The sequence below is a fragment of the Strongyloides ratti genome, assembly GCF_001040885.1.
Source record: "Strongyloides ratti genome assembly S_ratti_ED321, chromosome : 1".
Classification (NCBI taxonomy): Eukaryota; Metazoa; Nematoda; class Chromadorea; order Rhabditida; family Strongyloididae; genus Strongyloides; species Strongyloides ratti.
Window position 1 is genome coordinate 4,788,472 of NC_037307.1, and position 17,813 is coordinate 4,806,284.

The 17,813-nt window shown below is 21.1% G+C and overlaps 5 protein-coding genes across 5 annotated transcripts; 2 read left to right on the plus strand and 3 right to left on the minus strand.

Annotated features, from left to right (window-relative positions):
- Window positions 1–3,398: 3,398 nt before the first annotated feature.
- On the minus strand, window positions 3,399–4,582 carry SRAE_1000154700 (Asator; the record flags this gene model as incomplete). The annotated part of the gene is made up of 2 exons (XM_024648516.1): window positions 3,399–4,041; window positions 4,083–4,582. 2 exons carry the CDS (start codon window positions 4,580–4,582, stop codon window positions 3,399–3,401), a joined length of 1,143 nt encoding a protein of 380 aa, XP_024502486.1.
- A 551-nt stretch (window positions 4,583–5,133) lies between these two features.
- SRAE_1000154800 (Hypothetical protein) lies at window positions 5,134–5,489 on the minus strand (the record flags this gene model as incomplete). Its single annotated transcript, XM_024648517.1, has 2 exons — window positions 5,134–5,358; window positions 5,397–5,489. 2 exons carry the CDS (start codon window positions 5,487–5,489, stop codon window positions 5,134–5,136), a joined length of 318 nt encoding a protein of 105 aa, XP_024502487.1.
- Window positions 5,490–7,045: 1,556 nt separating this feature from the next.
- Window positions 7,046–8,448, minus strand: SRAE_1000154900 (UNC93-like protein MFSD11; the record flags this gene model as incomplete). Its single annotated transcript, XM_024648518.1, has 2 exons — window positions 7,046–7,566; window positions 7,608–8,448. The coding sequence occupies 2 exons, from the start codon at window positions 8,446–8,448 to the stop codon at window positions 7,046–7,048; spliced, it is 1,362 nt and encodes a 453-aa protein (XP_024502488.1).
- A 4,885-nt stretch (window positions 8,449–13,333) lies between these two features.
- SRAE_1000155000 (F-box domain-containing protein) lies at window positions 13,334–15,350 on the plus strand (the record flags this gene model as incomplete). The annotated part of the gene is made up of 2 exons (XM_024648520.1): window positions 13,334–13,916; window positions 13,963–15,350. The coding sequence occupies 2 exons, from the start codon at window positions 13,334–13,336 to the stop codon at window positions 15,348–15,350; spliced, it is 1,971 nt and encodes a 656-aa protein (XP_024502489.1).
- Window positions 15,351–17,300: 1,950 nt separating this feature from the next.
- On the plus strand, window positions 17,301–17,716 carry SRAE_1000155100 (60S ribosomal protein L35a; the record flags this gene model as incomplete). The annotated part of the gene is made up of 3 exons (XM_024648521.1): window positions 17,301–17,326; window positions 17,363–17,660; window positions 17,705–17,716. The coding sequence occupies 3 exons, from the start codon at window positions 17,301–17,303 to the stop codon at window positions 17,714–17,716; spliced, it is 336 nt and encodes a 111-aa protein (XP_024502490.1).
- Window positions 17,717–17,813: the final 97 nt, after the last annotated feature.

Below are 17,813 nucleotides of genomic sequence, written 5' to 3' on the forward strand. Positions count from 1 at the left end.
ACTCATGGAATACAATGGAAAGGCATTAAGTATGGGTTGGGTAATAACTCAGTATAAATGAATATTTAAACAAAAGTAGAAATGACAGTTATTTTAAGAATAAGTAGTTGAGAATTCCTATTAATTAATTATTTATTTATTTAATCTATTTTGTATTTATTATTTCCGTTTTTTTAATAAATTTTATTTTTATATTAAATTGTATATTATTGGTATAAAGGATTTATTGTAAATGGTAAAGAATCAAATTAGTTTCTACACCAGTTTTTATCATCTATAATACAGAAGTTTCATGAAAATGTAATACATTGTAAAACAGATGAAGATAATAATACTACGTGAGTAAAAATTAATCTAAAGTTTATTATGAGTTTATTTAGTACGTATACATGAAAGCACAATTACATAAGAAAAATTCTATTGGGTTTTCAGAAACCATACATATGGCAGGTGCAAAATTTCATTTACATGTAAACACTGACTAACGAAAAGAGTGCTCTTTTTTATTGCTACTACTTTAAGACTTCAATTATTGGAACATTTAAAAAGTAATCTGACTCTATAAAGTTTATTTTTTTTCACAAGCTTTACATTTCTTTTTTTTGGAAAGATTTCCTCATCTTGAAACTACTTCAATGTTGAATCTTCATAAAAAACGTTTGATAAAAGATTTCTGTTGTAGTTATGCAAATATTCTAAAATTTGTTTATTTACTGTGTTATATGATAAAATTAATTTATTATGCATATTTTATATTTCTTAAAATTTGAATAAAGGAAAAAAAATTTTTTAGAAGTTTTTGAAACTTTTAAAAAGTTAGACTTTACTTTTTAAACTATAAAAATATTATATAATAAAAAAAATATAAATTTTTTGAAAAATACATTTTATTACAATAGGACATTTCTAAAAAAAAATTTTTTAAATTAAAGCAACAAATAAATAAAGAAAAATAAGTAATTTAAAAGTTTTTTTATTAGAAATTTAAAAAAAAATTTTTTTTTGGAATTTGATTACACCACTATATTCATTCGATAGCCCTTGAAGCGGGATGAATTTTGAATATAATCAACAATATTCGAAAAATAAAACTTTAGGAGTTATAAGGATTCAAAGTTGAGGGGCGAAATTGGGGAATATTTTTTTGTAAATTTCGATTTCTATGATGATATTGTAAATTTTAAAAATAAATGTTCTATTCTAGATCAGTTTTTACGAGAAATTCATTAAACCTATTCACATCTTCATAGGACTTCTAAAAAAAAAGATATGATAAGAAATATATTTAAAAAAAAGTTTCAAGAATCTAGTGATAACTCAAGTTAATGAGGTCACAGATCCATGAAACTTGATGCGCTGAGCTTATTTCTTAATTTAAAGTATACCGTACGTTGAAAAGATTTTTTTATTTTCAATGGTTCTTGAGATATGAAACTTGGTACTTTTTCGCGCGTAATCCATTGTCATCCTTTTTTTATATCTCGTAAGTGGTTAAAGATATAAAAATATTTTCAAGGTAGACCCTACTTGAAAACTCATTTGAAGTCAATTGCAAAAATCTGATTTCATTTATCTTGATTTTGAAGCGAGATATTCCCAAAGGCGGAAATTTTTCTAAAATATTCATTGTTCTCGACTTTTCAGTATCTCAGAAAATACTTGTCCTATGAAGATGGGACTAATTTCCTTCGATTTCTTTTCAAAAATTGGTCTAGATTAATAATTTTCATAGCTATAATATCATTATTTTCAGAGATTCAGAAATTGGCTGAAAATTTTCTAGATTTCCGATTTTTCCTCTAAAAATGTGACAAAAAAGAACAACTTTTTTTGGAATTTTAATATGCTACTATAATCATTCGATAGCTCTTGAAGCGGGATGAATTTTGAATATAATCAACAATATTCTAAAATTGAAACTTCAGGAGTTATAAGGATTCAAAGTTGAGGGGCGAAATGGTTGAATATTTTTGTGTAAATTTGGATTTCTATGATAATATTGTAAATTTTAAAAACAAATGTTCTATTCTAGATCAGTTTTTTACGAGAAATTCAATAAACCTATTCACATCTTCATAGGACTTCTAAAAAAAAAGATATGATAAGAAATATATTTAAAAAAAAAGTTTCAAGAATCTAGTGATAACTCAAGTTAATGAGGTCATAGAACTATGAAACTTGATGCGCTGGCCTTCTTTCATAATTTAAGGTATTCCCTACGTTGAAACAATTTTCTAATTTCCACTTATTCTTGTGATATGAAACTTGGTACTTTTTCGCGCGTAATCCATTGTCACCAGTTTTTTATATCTCGCAAGTACTTAAAGATATAAAAATGTTTTGAAGGTAGACCCCATTTGAAAATTCATTTGAAGACGATTGCAGAAATCTGATTAAATTTATTTTCATTTTGAAGCGATATATGACCAAGGGCGGAAATTTTTCTAAAATATTCATTGTACCCGACTTTTTCAGTATCTCAGCAAATAATTATCCTATGGAAGTGGGACTAGTTTCATTCGATTTCTATTCAAAAGTTGGTCTAGATTAATAATTTCTAGAGCTATAACATTATCTTTTTTTCAGAGATTCAGAAATTGGCTGAAAATTTTTTAGATTTCTAATTTTACCTCTAAAAATGTGACAGAAAAAAAAAACAATTTTTTGAAATTTGAATATTCCACTATAATCATTCGATAGCTCTTTAAACAGGATGAATTTTAAATATAATTAACAATGACTTAATTTTAGAATCACGCATGTATTAGAAATTTTTTTTGAAAATTTGAATATTAAATATATGCATAATTTTTATTTAAAATACAATAGTGATTTTATATTAGTTTTAAACTAACACATTAAATAAAAAAAAACGGTAAATGATTTGAAAAATTTTTTTTTATTTATTATATGATAATTTTGAATATTTATGTAGTAAATTTTTTTTTAAATTTGAATATAATAAAACAATTTTTCTACAACTTTTTTTAAATTTTTTTATACTTTTTATCAACTATCAAATGATTGATTTACTATATATTTAATTAAATCTTGAAAAACTTTTCAAATACTCTATTTATTTTATTTTTTATTCATTTAGTATAACAGTGACTTTAAAAAAGATCCCCTAAATTTCTTAAACTTGTCATAATTTTATTAATCAAATAAATATCATAAAAGTTTTTAAGAAAATGAATTAATTTTAACTAGTAAGGAATCTCCAAGAAAAACGAAGAAATAATTGCCAAAAGATTTATGGAAAGTTATAAGTTATAACAACAATTTCATATTTTTTTAAAGTTTTAAATATTATTATATTTGTCGTACACTTTTGTTTATTATTTAATAAAGAATTAATTATTAATGTTAGTTAACTAGTGCTAATTTTATTAATATTTCTATGATTCTTTTGTACAACTATCTTTGTTTAATCCTTCCTCGGAATCACTGTCATTTTTAATTTTTCTTATTGGATTAGATATATAATCTGCTGCCATTTCATCATCTAGTGATAAATAATTTTCTAGATGTTTTGCCCGTTTGTTAACAGTTGTCTCCCAATCATATGGATCTAAGAAAGTTGCCTTTTCCTGTATCATCATTTCTTTTAATGCTTTATAAAAACTTTCATAACTTGGACGTTTTAATATTTCAACTTTTGATAGTTGTTCTGTTGGATTGTGTAATGGTTCTGGTAGTAGAGCAATAATACTTTCATTAGTTGTTTTCATTTTAAAATCTTCCATTTCCTGTCCACGTAAATGTTCCCATGGTGTACCACAATACAAATCCATCATACTAAATAACCAACTCCATATATCATCTTTTCTTCCAACTTCTTTATCAAAATGCATATTAATGGAACAGTATCTTGCTGTTCCTCTAAAGTCAACTACTTTTCTTGGAGCTTTAAATACAAATTTATTATGTCTATTTAATACAGCATATTGACGAGAAAGTCCAAAATCTAATACATGTATTATTCGTGACCGAGTAATATCTTCTGAATGTCCAATAACAAAATTTGGAGGTTTTATATCTCTAAAAAACTTTATTCATATTTTGAAATTATCATAATTTACCTATGTATATATCCAATTTCATGAAGTTTTTTAATTCCATACAATGTTTGAATAGAAACACGTAACCATGTCTTTTTACTGAATCGTTTAGAAGGTTGTAATTGAGCAAGTGTTTTCAAATTTTTTCCTAACAATGTCATTATTGCATAACAATATTTTTTTTTCTTCAATGCTACTCCAAGATTTGTATAATGTGTCATATCTGAGTATGTCTTTACCATTGTTTTTAAAATTTTTACTTCCATTTTTAATCCAGTTGCACCATCAACATCATTAAGTTCAGCTTTTAATGCTTTAAATTGGTTAATGTTGGCTTCTGTTATATCCGACATTTTAAAATTGGGACAATTTATTAATTTTGAGGGATCTTTTTCATTTGCTGGTTTTTGCCATACAATATAAACAGCACCAAAACCACCTTTATCCAAAGCTTTCAATACATAATATACTTTACGAAATTTTGTTCCAGTTAAATCTGGAAGTTTACTTTCTTCTGACATATTAAATTGATTAAAACATACATTGATATCATATATACTAATACATTATTTTGGTTATAAAATTTAAATGATAATTTAAATGTATAAATATAAATTAAAAAATTTGAATTTTTTTATCTAATTAAATTGTTTGTAAATGTAGTTTTTTTTTTTTCTAAATTATGTCAATTTTTAGAATTAATTTTATTTAAATTAAATATATTAAATGTAAATTGGATGGAAAAGTTTTATATATGTTAATAAAATAATGTTACAATTCTTTAATATAAAATAATTTCCCATATATTTTGGATGATAAGAAAGTAACATTTATAAGATATAAGATAAGAGTTATAAACTTTATTATCTAAAATAAATATAATTTTATTTTGTTTATAAATTGATAAAAAGTAATAAACAATTGTAAAAAAAAATATTTAATAATTTTTGTAATAAATTATATTTAATTAAAATAATTTCATTCATTTCCAGGTTAATAAGGTCATTTTAATTTTTTGTTTTTTTTTATTTTAAAAAAAAATAAACTTTTTAATTGTTTAATTATTGTAATTTTAAATTCTTTTAGATTTTATTGAAGAATTTTCATTAAAAGAAGGTGCAGAAGTTAAAGTATAATTATATTCATCAGTTCCAAATGGTTTATAAATTTCTTTTTTCATTGTTTCATTGGTCATTTTGTCATCAGGCGAATTTTGAGTTTTTCTATCTAACGACTTAAAATTTTGTTTATCTGCCTCAGATGGATTTTTAATGTCAACTCGTAAAGTATAATTATGCTAAAAAAAATAATTAAATTAGTTTTTATCCTACTTACAGTTCCAGTAGATAATTTTCTAGAATACAACACATTTGATTTAAAAAAATAAATGTTCTTAAAAATGTTTTTCACAGATGATAAGGAATTCATATTGAAATAAGAAGTAATAGTAGGAACAAGTTGTAAAAATGAAATAATGTTTGATCAAATATACTATTTATATTTTAAACTCCTCCCAATATTTGCCTGATTATTTTGATTTTATTATAATAATAACAAGTATAATAAAAAGAAAATGTACATATTTTGTGTAATTTTTGAAAATTTCACTGATAAGAACATTCTGTTTGTATCTATATATTTCTTAATTATTTGCCATAATTCAATGAAGAAAGAAAAATAACTTTAAATTAAATAACTTTTGCAGTGCAAAAAATTAAAAAAATATGTTTTTAACATATTTTGCAAGGTTTTTTTTTATATAAAATTTTTCGGAAATATATAATACTTTATTTATACTTTTGCATAATACTTATCACATGGTCTTTTAAGATATCAAAGATTGCCAAATTTGTTGTTTAAAAAAAAGTAAAATTATTGGATTTTTCGTAAACATAATGTTTAATTATATCAATTAATTATATAAGTTTCTATCTTATTCAGTTGAAATTTTTTTTTAAATAGTTATTATTAATATAAATATAATAAATTTGTCTTCATTTTATCTAACCAAAAACATTCTTAATAACATTGCTTACTTTCATTCTATTGAACAAATTACACTTTAATGTTTTTCAAAAAATTAAAAAAAAACTTTAATTTTATAAATTATTTTAAATAATAGCAAATTAAGGATACATAAATTAGCACAAAATAATAAAATATTGTCGTGAAAATTACATCCCTTTATAGTTTATAGTATGATTGGAAAACTATAAATAAAAACTCTTAAAGAATTATATTTTTTACCAATGATACATAAGGTAAATAAATATATTATATATTAACAAATACTAAAAATACGTTTAAAATGTATAAACAATATTTTAAGTTATTATAATTACCAACAATATATTGTATTGTAATGGTCTTTTTTAAAAAATTTTGACATTATAATACTTTAATTACTTTAAAAACAATTATAAAACAAAATATAAAAAAAAATTTTAAACCAATTTGACAAATATACTTATCGATTAAGTATCTAAACTTTGTTTACTATTATTACAAAAGTAGGACTATTTATAGATATTTAAAGGTAATTTTAATATTAAAAAAAAAAACGTTTATCAAAAATTTTTGTATGTGAACAAGTGTATTTATATAAATAAGGTAAAAATTTCGTTTTATAAAAATAAGAACTAAAATACTTTTTATTAAATATTTGTACATGTTTTTTTTTGCCCACTTCTGAATATACACTTTTATAGAAAACATTAAAATTATAATTTTTTTACAATTTATTTTTAATATTATTAAATTTTTTTTAAAATTATTTGCAAATATAAAAATTGAAGAAAGCTTTAAAATACCACTAATAAATATTTTTCTTTTTTCTTCTTTTGTTGAACTTTTACATGAATATATATTTTGAAAACAATAAGAAATTTGTTTGGAAAATGTATAAGTTAAAAAGTACAATAAATGTTTACATTTATTATATATAATATAAATTACAAAAATTTACATTTAGTTGTAAAAATAGTTTATGATTGTAATGGTGATGCTGTTGAACTGATGTCATCTTCTTCATTATCTTTTGAATCAATGCTTTCACTCATTTCTAATGCATCTGATAAAGGCATCCTATCAACATATACAAAAGCAACTAATCCAAGTACCCCAAGAACCATAAGAATTAATATATGCCATTGTAATTGAAGATATGGTGAATAGAAAAAACATGCACAGGTCAATAAAGATTGATAAAATTTAAAGTTGGAAAATGCTTCAGCACTTTTTGTGGGATAATTATCAATAAGGTGTGCAAAAATTTGTGTATTCCAACATGCATCTCCAAAACCTAATAAAACTGTTGAAAATAAAGCTAGATAAATATTTGGATATATCAATCCAGTGTCATCAGTTTTATTTATTGGAGCATCAGAAGGGAAATTGATAAAAATCAAAATAAAACAAAAAAGATGTACTATTGTACCAAGGAGTACCTTTGACTGACGATTGAATCGCCTCGTCTTTGAGCCAAAAATTCCAAATAATAATCCACCTAAAATAATAATAAATATAATAAAGTTTATATAAATTTACCAATTATTTGCCCAACACCTTGAGCCATTGCATTAAATGCAACTAATGTATGAGTATTTGTGCCTAATTTCTTTGTAAAAGAAATACATGTTGGATATATTCCTGACCAAAATGAAAGTTCAACACCAGTATAAGCAAATGCCAAAATCAGGAATCCCATTTTTTTAGTAAACATTAATTTAAACGTTCCTAAAATAATTTCTTTTTGTGTTACAGCTGTCTCGGTGCTTTCTACCATTGTGTTCACAATACCATAATTTGTTTTATTTCTTAAAAATAACAATACTCCTGAACCAACAATCGTCACAACAGTAAATACTCCATAAAGAACTCTAACAGTAGACTCATCAATCTCACTTTTGTTAGAACTTTGAAATACAATAAATAAAAATATTCCACCAAAAAGAATACAACATTGTGAGGTTGCCCAAAAAATACCACTATGCTTACTTGATGTTTCTGAGGTAGAATTCATTGATAAATATTTTCCCTGAGCTGTCCAAATGACAGCAGCACCAATTCCAATGGCTGCTGATGAAAGGTAAAGAAAAATTTCATTAAGAAATAAAAACCCAATTTGAAATAAACCATAAGTTAAGGCCGCTAAAAACATACTTAATTTTGGTCCCAAAAAACCAACAATAGGGGCAGCAATAAAATTAGCTAGTGTAAAGACAGCATAAATAATTGCCAAAGAAGTATATCCAGCATGTTTTGAAATTTTACCCTTTTCGGCAAATGAATTAATTACAGATTCTTCAATGAATCCTTGTGAATTGAAAGCAAAAAATATTAAAAAAAATCCTACTCCTAATTGAATGACATTTATTGTATTTTGCATTAGAATCATTATACTAAAATAATTTATAATATAAAAAAAAAGAATGTGTAAATATCAATAATATATTTGTAGTAAAGTTTTAATCGAAATATAATATATGGAAATAAACTGAGTGTATTATAAAATTAATATAAATGTAAATAAAATATTAATGCTTATAATAATGTGAATAATAATTTAAAGCAAAATTTCATATTTCAAATTTATAAGATTATTAATACTTTTAATTTAAAAACTTAATTAGCAAGAAACTTTGTATCCGCCAAAACTTCCTTATAATAATCTTAAATCAATCTATATAAAAAAGATAAGAGTTTTTATCAAAAATTAATGAGAATAGAAGAATGTTTAGTAGATTGATTACAAATTAATTTGACAACTTTGGTATTTATTTCTCACATGTCCATATTTAACGTATTTTTCCAATGTTTTAAACAAATTTATTTCATCTGTTGTTCATATTTCGTTTTAAGAGGATCAAAACTAAAGAAACAGTTTAATGTAAATAATAATAATAGTTTACTATTTATTTATTTTATTTTTGTTCAAAGATATTTTGTTTATTAATTTAAAAATATTTTAGTTTTTCCTAATCAATGTTATAAATATTTTTTTTATATGAATTATTTAAAATTTATACAATAAATATAAAAATATATTTTATTTTTATTGTATAAAAACTTCTTTTTAAAAAAAAATAACTATTTAAAGTTGTATAAAATTATATAAATATTTCTTTCTTTAAAAAAAAATTTAAAAGTTATACAAATGAAAAATAAAATAAATCAATCACAATAAATTACATTTTTTTTATAATAAAAAAAAACATTTTAACAAAAAATTAAAGTTATTTTACATGAGGAAAACATGATGATTTAAATGAAAAATAATAACAATATACATTTTGTTCTTAAAAAAATTTTTTTTTTACGATAATTCTACCCTTCCTCAATTAATAATATATATATTTTTCAATTACATTTTACAAATAAAATGTTTATTACATATAACTTTTTTCTTTTACTAGTTATTATAATATATATTATTTGGAGGTAATTTTATTTTTAATATTTAATTTTACTTTATATAATTGATTCATGCTTTTTAATGTAATGTATTTCTATTGACAATTTAGTCAAAAGTAATGAATATAAACTAAAAAAAAAAATAGTCTAATTTATTGTTGTTGGAGAAAAATTTTTATAATAGAATAAATAGTCTTTTTTTTTTTATTTTTTAAAATAATGTTATATAATAAGAAAAAATTACATTAATATTTTTATTTTGTTCTTTAGCTTTACTTCTCCTATATATACATTTTTTTTTTATATTTTATAATTTTATATTTATACTATATACTATATTTTTAATAGTTAAAATGCAGTTTTTAAGGATAATTATATGTTGTTTTTATTTTGTCATTATTATAATAGTTTTATAATATTTAAAATGTTTTTTAAAAAAATGTAATACTTGAAAAAAGTATAATATTTTTATCATTTCACTAGCCTTAGTAAAATATTTTTATTTTGAAAACAATAAAATCTTTTTATATGAGTATATTCATTTACACCTGTTATATAATGTTCGTTTCATTTATCACGTTAAACATTTAGATATTTTTATAAAATACTTGATTAATTTACACATGATCTAATCTTTTATTAAATCAAATACTAGAAGATAGAATTTTAAAAACGAAACATAGTAATATAATTACAATTTTCTATTATTATATAGGAGATATAAAATATATTTTTAAAAATTTTATATTATTATTCTATCATATAGTGTTAAAATAAACCGATTAATGACAAGGAAAAATGTTAAAACTTGATATTGCCAGGAACATAAAAATTTAAGAAATTAAAAGTTCTTGTTTTAATTTAGTAATTTATATATTTAAACAATTATGGAAAGTATGTAGAAAATGACAATTGGTGTTTAATCATATAAAAAGATGCTTGAAATCGGAAAAAGATTAACTATAATATTTTTGCAGCTTTCAAACATAAAGTTCTTTTATTTAAACAAAGCTTAGATAAATATTGAGAATAAATATTATTTATATATATTAATATTATATTATATTATATATCATTACAATATTAATTTTATTGTATAATATACCATAACTTTGTTAATTGTCAAAAGAAATATATAAAAAAAAATTTTTTTATAGTTAGAATACATTTTATATCTTAAGATTAATATTTATCTAATAAATAGAAACATTTCCTCTTCAGCATACCTCTTACAATTGAAATTTATTGAAAAATTATCTTAAGTTTATCTTTAACGAAGAATAGCTTTCTTTATTTTATTGTTATTACTATGAAATACATTATAAGTTTGATATAAGTATCAAAGAGGAATATATATGAACAATATATGATATTCTTTTTAATTTAAATAAAAATGATAAGAAATGTACTTTTATCACTAATAAACATAAATATATCATTTTAAGTTTTCTAAATTATATATAATTAAATTTTATTAATAAAAAAAAAATTCTTATATTGATTATATTTTTCCATATTTTTTTTTATATATTTTTTTTTTACTTTCAATTTATTATTTTTATAAAAATTAACAACAATAAAAATAAATAAAGCTGTTCTTAAATAAGAACATCATTTATCTTTTAGTTATTTATTTACTATATAAAATGGCACTAGAAATCAAATTCTTTTTATAAAGTTGATAGCTTTGACAATACGAAATTTTTCCATTGTCTGGGGAATTAAATAGTAATGTGGTACGAGATAATAACTTTTACTAAAATTTACAACATTCATATTCAATTTTAAAATTTAAAACTTCTTTATCTGATAATATCTATGTTTTTAATAATTATTTAAAATACTTCTAATATACATATATATATGTATATATATATTATATATGATGTTAATTTTTTTTTAATAATTATCTTATAATTAACATTCATTTAAGCAGTTTAACTTTTTTTTTTCAATTTGTAAAATTTGTTTTCTTTTAATAAATCAAAATATTGATAAAAAAAAAAAATTCACCATTTTATAATTCTATTTTATCAGCTTATTTCATCTTTTAACTAATAATATTGTGGTCAAATTGTATATATTTTTATTTATAAATTTAAATATTAAACGGATGTTAAAAAAGAAGAAAATTTCTTTTACACATAAAGTTGAAATCCTTTTTTCTTACTTTATTTAATTGAAGATAAAACCGTTTTATATAAGACTATATATCCTATGTGGTGGTCCAATAACATGAAAAAGAGGCATGTCATTTTTCCACTAAATATGAAAATAAATTTATATGCATTTGAAAAGATATTACTTTAAAAATAAAAATGCAACTATCGACTTTCATTTTATTTTTATTGTTTACCAGTAACAGAAGAAACATTTATGCCATTTTTTTATAGAACAAATAAATATTATCTAACATGTTTTTTTTTATCTTAAAGCTTAAATATTTTTTTCCATATTTCTTTTCTCTTCTCAATTACTCTTTTTTTTTTATTTATATCAATATTTTAGGAGAATCAATTTAAGAGTATAGAACCTCTTTTTTTTCAAAAACAAAAAATTATTTAATTTTTCAAATTATTACTCATTTTTATATTTATAAAAATATGTAAAAAATTTCCAATTTTAAAAAATATTTATTTTACTAAATTTAAAAATATCTTTTAAGTTTACCTTAATTTTTTAAAATACTAATAAATTGTTTATAAAATTATTTAAAAATTTATATTATATAAACAAAAATATTAGTAAAGATTATAATAGAAAGTATTTTATATTTATATTTTATTTTAAATTTAAAGTTATTTTAAAAACGTTATATTTTTATATTATGTTATTATTATAAGTTTCATAAAAATATATAATTTATGATTAATTAGAAAGTTTTAATAATGAAAGTGATTTTTTTATTAAAAAATCGAGTTTTATTGTAATATATTATCAACAATCAAATATTATTATCTTTCATAACTTAATAAATATGTTTCCTGATTTCTCTTTCGTCATTTTATAAATATTAACGATAACTTTAATATTATATTATTTAGATGTATCTTTTATATGATATTTTTGTTTAATTATTAAGTACTCATAAGAAGAAAAGTTTGTAAACATGTAAGACCGGAAAATTAAGACAAAGTAAACTTATAATGAAAGGATTTATTTATTATAATTTTATTTGAGAAAGCTGATAACGAGTAAAAGTTTTGATTAATTTTATTTGACATTTTTTTTAATTACAATTTTTTTATGAAGTAATCCTTTCCTGTGGAATACTAGAAAGTTGTTCTATTTAAAAAAAAAAAAACTAATTTCTTATTCTATACATAAAAATTTTTTGAGTACAATTGAATTGATTTTAATTTTAAATATTATTTCATAAATAGTATTTTCATTTAAATTTAGAAGTATACAATTTTTTTTTTTAAATGTTGTATCTTATTTTAGATAATTTTTTTTATACAACTAAATTTTTATAAATTAACTAAAACATTTTATATAAATAATTATATACTTCAAATTTTCTAAATTAAATATTATTTCTATTTATTTTGTAATCAATTTATTTTATATTATATTAAAAATGTTATTTTTATATTTTAATAATGATATAAAAAACAAAGTAATTGATTATGTGTGTGAAAGAACTTTAATCTTTTTATAATGATTTTATTTGATTATATAAATAATAATATTTTATCCGATACTTTTTGATTATTTGAAACACATGATATTATTTTTTTTAACAATGTTTATTTGTTTTTTTTTTATTTAAAATAAAAATATTGTTATAATTTTATAGTAAAATATTTATAATCAAAAATATTTTTACAGACTTTTTTTTTTTTATTTTTATTAAAAATATGGAACGCCTTAAAAGAGAAGAAGTTATTTTACGATCAAATTTAGCGTTGACACGTCCACCTTTACCATGTTCACCACCACCAATTTGTACACCATCTGTTCAAAAATTAAGATTTATACAGGATAAAGAATTTACAGATAACATTTATGCTAATATTTCATTATTCAATTCTTCTAATAATAATGAAATGAAAAAATCAATATCATTAGATTTATCATTTATAACACCAACATCTAATGTCCAACCAACCGGTAAAAATCATTTTAATGATATTCCAAATGAAGTTTTACAAATTATATTTAATCAATTAGAATTAAAAGAAAGATGTAAAGTTTCAATGGTATGTAAAAGATTTTATCATTTTCTAACATCTGGATATTTTCCATTACAAAATGTTGTCGTATTAAATATTTTTGAAAAGGACATTTGGGAAAAAACTGTTAGTAAAAATGCAGGTGTTAAAGTTCAATGTGTTAAAATCAATAGCTTAGATCTACTAAAAAGTGTTTTTATGCATTGTAGTCAACCATCTAGTGTAAAATTATGGTATAGTAAAAAAAATTTTGCCAAATCTGTTTATGGTAAATAGTTTTATTATATTTATTTTCTACTATTTATTATTTATAGATTGTATAAAAGAATCAAAAGTTAAATTACGATGTTTAGATGTTTATCCATATAGTTCTGATCTGGGTTTATCCTACATTTATGATTATTTGCCAGATCTTACGGGAATGACAATGAGACCTCATGGTCCACAATTTTTTTGGTCAGGATTAGATGTTGAGACGTTTCCAAATTTTGCCAAAATGGAAACATTACTTTTAGATAGTTTTAATGTTGGATCAAATACAGAACTGCCACCAAATTTACATACATTTGAATGGTTAAATAGAGGTGAAGGAAAATTTAGTGAAATATTACCTAAAATTGAAAAACTTACTAAATTAGAATATTTAATGTTAGGGCATGCAGAAATATTATCAAATAATGAATTTGTTAGATTTATATCATCCATATCATCTACACATTTACCATTACTTCAATATATTATTTTTCGTTTTTGTAAAATTGGTCGAACCAATGAAGGAGGAAATAGATTTGATTATTCATTGCCTATTCAAGGAGCACCACAACATTTAGATAATAGTAAATTAGAAGATTTAATACTACCAAATAATTTACATTTAAATTCATTAAAAGTTTTGAAACTTGATCTCTGTTACGGGAATTTGACAATCATTATAGATAAATTTTTATCATTAACGGGTTCAAACTTAAAAATACTTTCATTAAATGTAATTTCAGATGATTCGTCTTTAGATGATATATATGAAATTGCTAGAAGATTAAATGATAGAGGTATAACATTACATTTAGGATTATTACAAAAAGATAAAAGAAAAAAGAATCAACCTACACCTGAATATAAAATTCCACCTAATGCAATGAACAATGTATTATCAAAATTTGAAGCAAGTTTTGTTGATGATAATGCTTTACTTAATATACTTATTAATTCTCATTCATATAACAAATTAACTGATATTAAATTTGTTCAATGTCCTAGTGTAACCAATGATACTCTAACTCATATTGCAAATTATTGCACAAAAGTTAAAAAAATGAGTGTAATTAATTGTGATGATGCTACAGAACTTGGAATGTTGCAATTTGTAAAAGCTTTTCACCAAAGAAAATCTCAAAATCTTCAAATTATATGGAAACGTGATAGAAAATATGCCAGACCAGCATCTTTTTATCTTCAATTAGTTAGTGATCACCAAGATTTACTTAAAGGATTAAAAGCAAGATTTTTTTCTAAAAAATTTTGTGAAGAAAATGATGGTGAAAGGATTGTTATATGGGATAATGATAAAAAAATGTTAAATATTCAAGATTATAATGAAGGTGATCAACATCGTGTCTTAGGAATTGTTATGACAATACCTACTAGTAATTCTGGGTCTTCAACGCCAACACAATTGATACCTATTGATATGGAAACCATATAAAATATTTACACCGCTTTTTGTATAATTAAAAATTTCAATAACAAAAAAGATTTTTTTTTTTCATTATTATTATGAACATAAACAAAAAGACAATAAATAGCTTTCTTAATATTTTATAACATATTGTAAAAAATTCTTAACACTATATATAATTAAAAAATTTTCTTTTATTATTTACTTTGATAAAACTATAGTTTACATTATAAATTTTTTATTATTCAAATTTTTAAAATTAATTTTATAAGCACATTTTTTTTATATTTGTTATTCATAATAATATTATTTTTAAAATTTTGCCATAAAAAAATTAATAATATTACTCCAGATGATAATTCAAAACTTTTTTCTGGATATGTTTACCCATTTTTAACTTTATTTGTTAGGTTTTTTCAGTAAACATTTCAAGATGAATTTGATTTAAAATTTATACATTGTAAATATACTTTTTTTAACTTTATAATAATAATATATCTACAAAATAACCCTTGAAAAACAAAAAGTTTCAAATATAGTCATAACTAAAATAAAAAAAAACATTTAGAAATTGTAATAAATTAAAATTAGAAGCGAAAGTTGGAAATATTTATTGATAAAAAACGTCTTTCGTGACATAATGAAAACTTAAAAAATAATAAACTTATTCCAAATTGGTTTTTCGTCAAAAATTTATTGTCATTAGCCTTATTTCCATAAAAAAAAAGTTTAAAACAAGTTTTCAAAAATATGCTATTAACATGTTAAACGAAATTGTAAAAATATGCAATTTAATGTGTTGGTTTTCTTACGACTTTTAGTTATAGTCCACATTGAACAGTTTTTAAAAATATCAACTCATTCTAAAATATAGAATATGGCATTTTCATGTACTTAACTTCTTATCATCGTTTTTTATGTCTCAAGAAACATTGGAGATATACAAATATTTACACGTAGATTTTAGATAAAAATTTACCAAAACTCCATTTAAAAAACTCTTACTTTTTATTCTAATTTTGAAGTAAGATATAAAAGAAAGAGGAAAATTTTTAAAAATATTTATTATTTTTGACTTTTTAATATCTTCACTATGACTTATAATAAGAACAACATTAGAGATATTTTTTTTAAAAGTTAGCACGTTAAGATAAACATTTAAACAATATATTTAATTTTACACAGATTCAGAAATCAAATAAAGTGATTATATGTTTCTGACTTTACTTCTTATAGCTTTAATATATTTTTTAGTAATTGAAATATTTTTATATTTGTAATGGTTGAAAATTGAAAATATTATTTTTGTTTTATATTTCATATTTTTTGTAAAACTTTTAGATCGTATTACTTTTTCAACATTATTTTATTTTTTAAAAATTGTTGTGAAAAAATGTGAGATTGTTATTTATTATTTATCCAAAGATAAATTAATAACTAGTAACAAGAATAAAATTAATATCTTGTCAAGTTAAATTTTCTTTTCAAAACAAAATATAATTAATATTTCTATTTTTTCTTCATTAAAAAATATGTTTTGTTGATATTAAAATAAGTTATTGTAAAGTTAAAAATTCCTAGTATTTCTATGTTTCATTTTCCAAAATTTTAAGTACTTTACAAATGTAATCATTCATAAACTTTGTGTTTAGTACCTTTAAAGTTAGTTTTGTGTTTTTAAAATATATCTTTTGGTAAACTGATCAATTTTCTAATGTTTCCCACAACTCTTAAGACGAAACCTTGTGAACTGTGGTGTTGCGTTTACTTTACCAAAAAATCCTTCAACATCGTTTTTGCCAAATTTTCCATGTTTTAATCATTTTTTTTTGAAAATTATGATTAGTTAATTATTGATAAATTGTTAAATGAATTTAAAATTTATTTTTTATTAAATTTTTTGCTAATTTGTTTTTATAAAATTTTAATCAAATCTTTTAAAATAATTATATATAAATTTCAGGTTAAACTTAGAAAATGAGTCCAACTAAGACTTCATCTCGGTAAGTTGTAATATTTTTTAATAAAAAATTTTTTAGTCTTTACGTCAAGGGTATCTTCACCGGATATAAACGCGGTCTTCGTAATTCTCATGAAAATACTACTCTTGTCAAGATTGAAGGAGCTTACAACAAAAATGATGCTCAATTCTACGTAGGAAAGAGAGTTGTTTATGTATACAAAGGAAAAAATTCTGTTGCTAGAGTTGGAAAACACCCAACTAAAATTCGCACTCTTGTTGGAAAAATCACCCGTGCTCATGGAAATTCTGGATCAGTACGTGCTAAATTCAACAGGACTCTTCCACCACAAGCAATGGGAAACAGAGTTCGCGTTGTAAGTATATATATTATCTTTACTTTTAATTATCATTTTTTTAGTTGTTGTTCTAATTCAATAATGGATACTTTACTTCTACTGTTAAAATTTGTTGATTTGGAATAAATTTATTTTTGTTGTAACTCTACCTTATTTGTCTATTATTTCAAA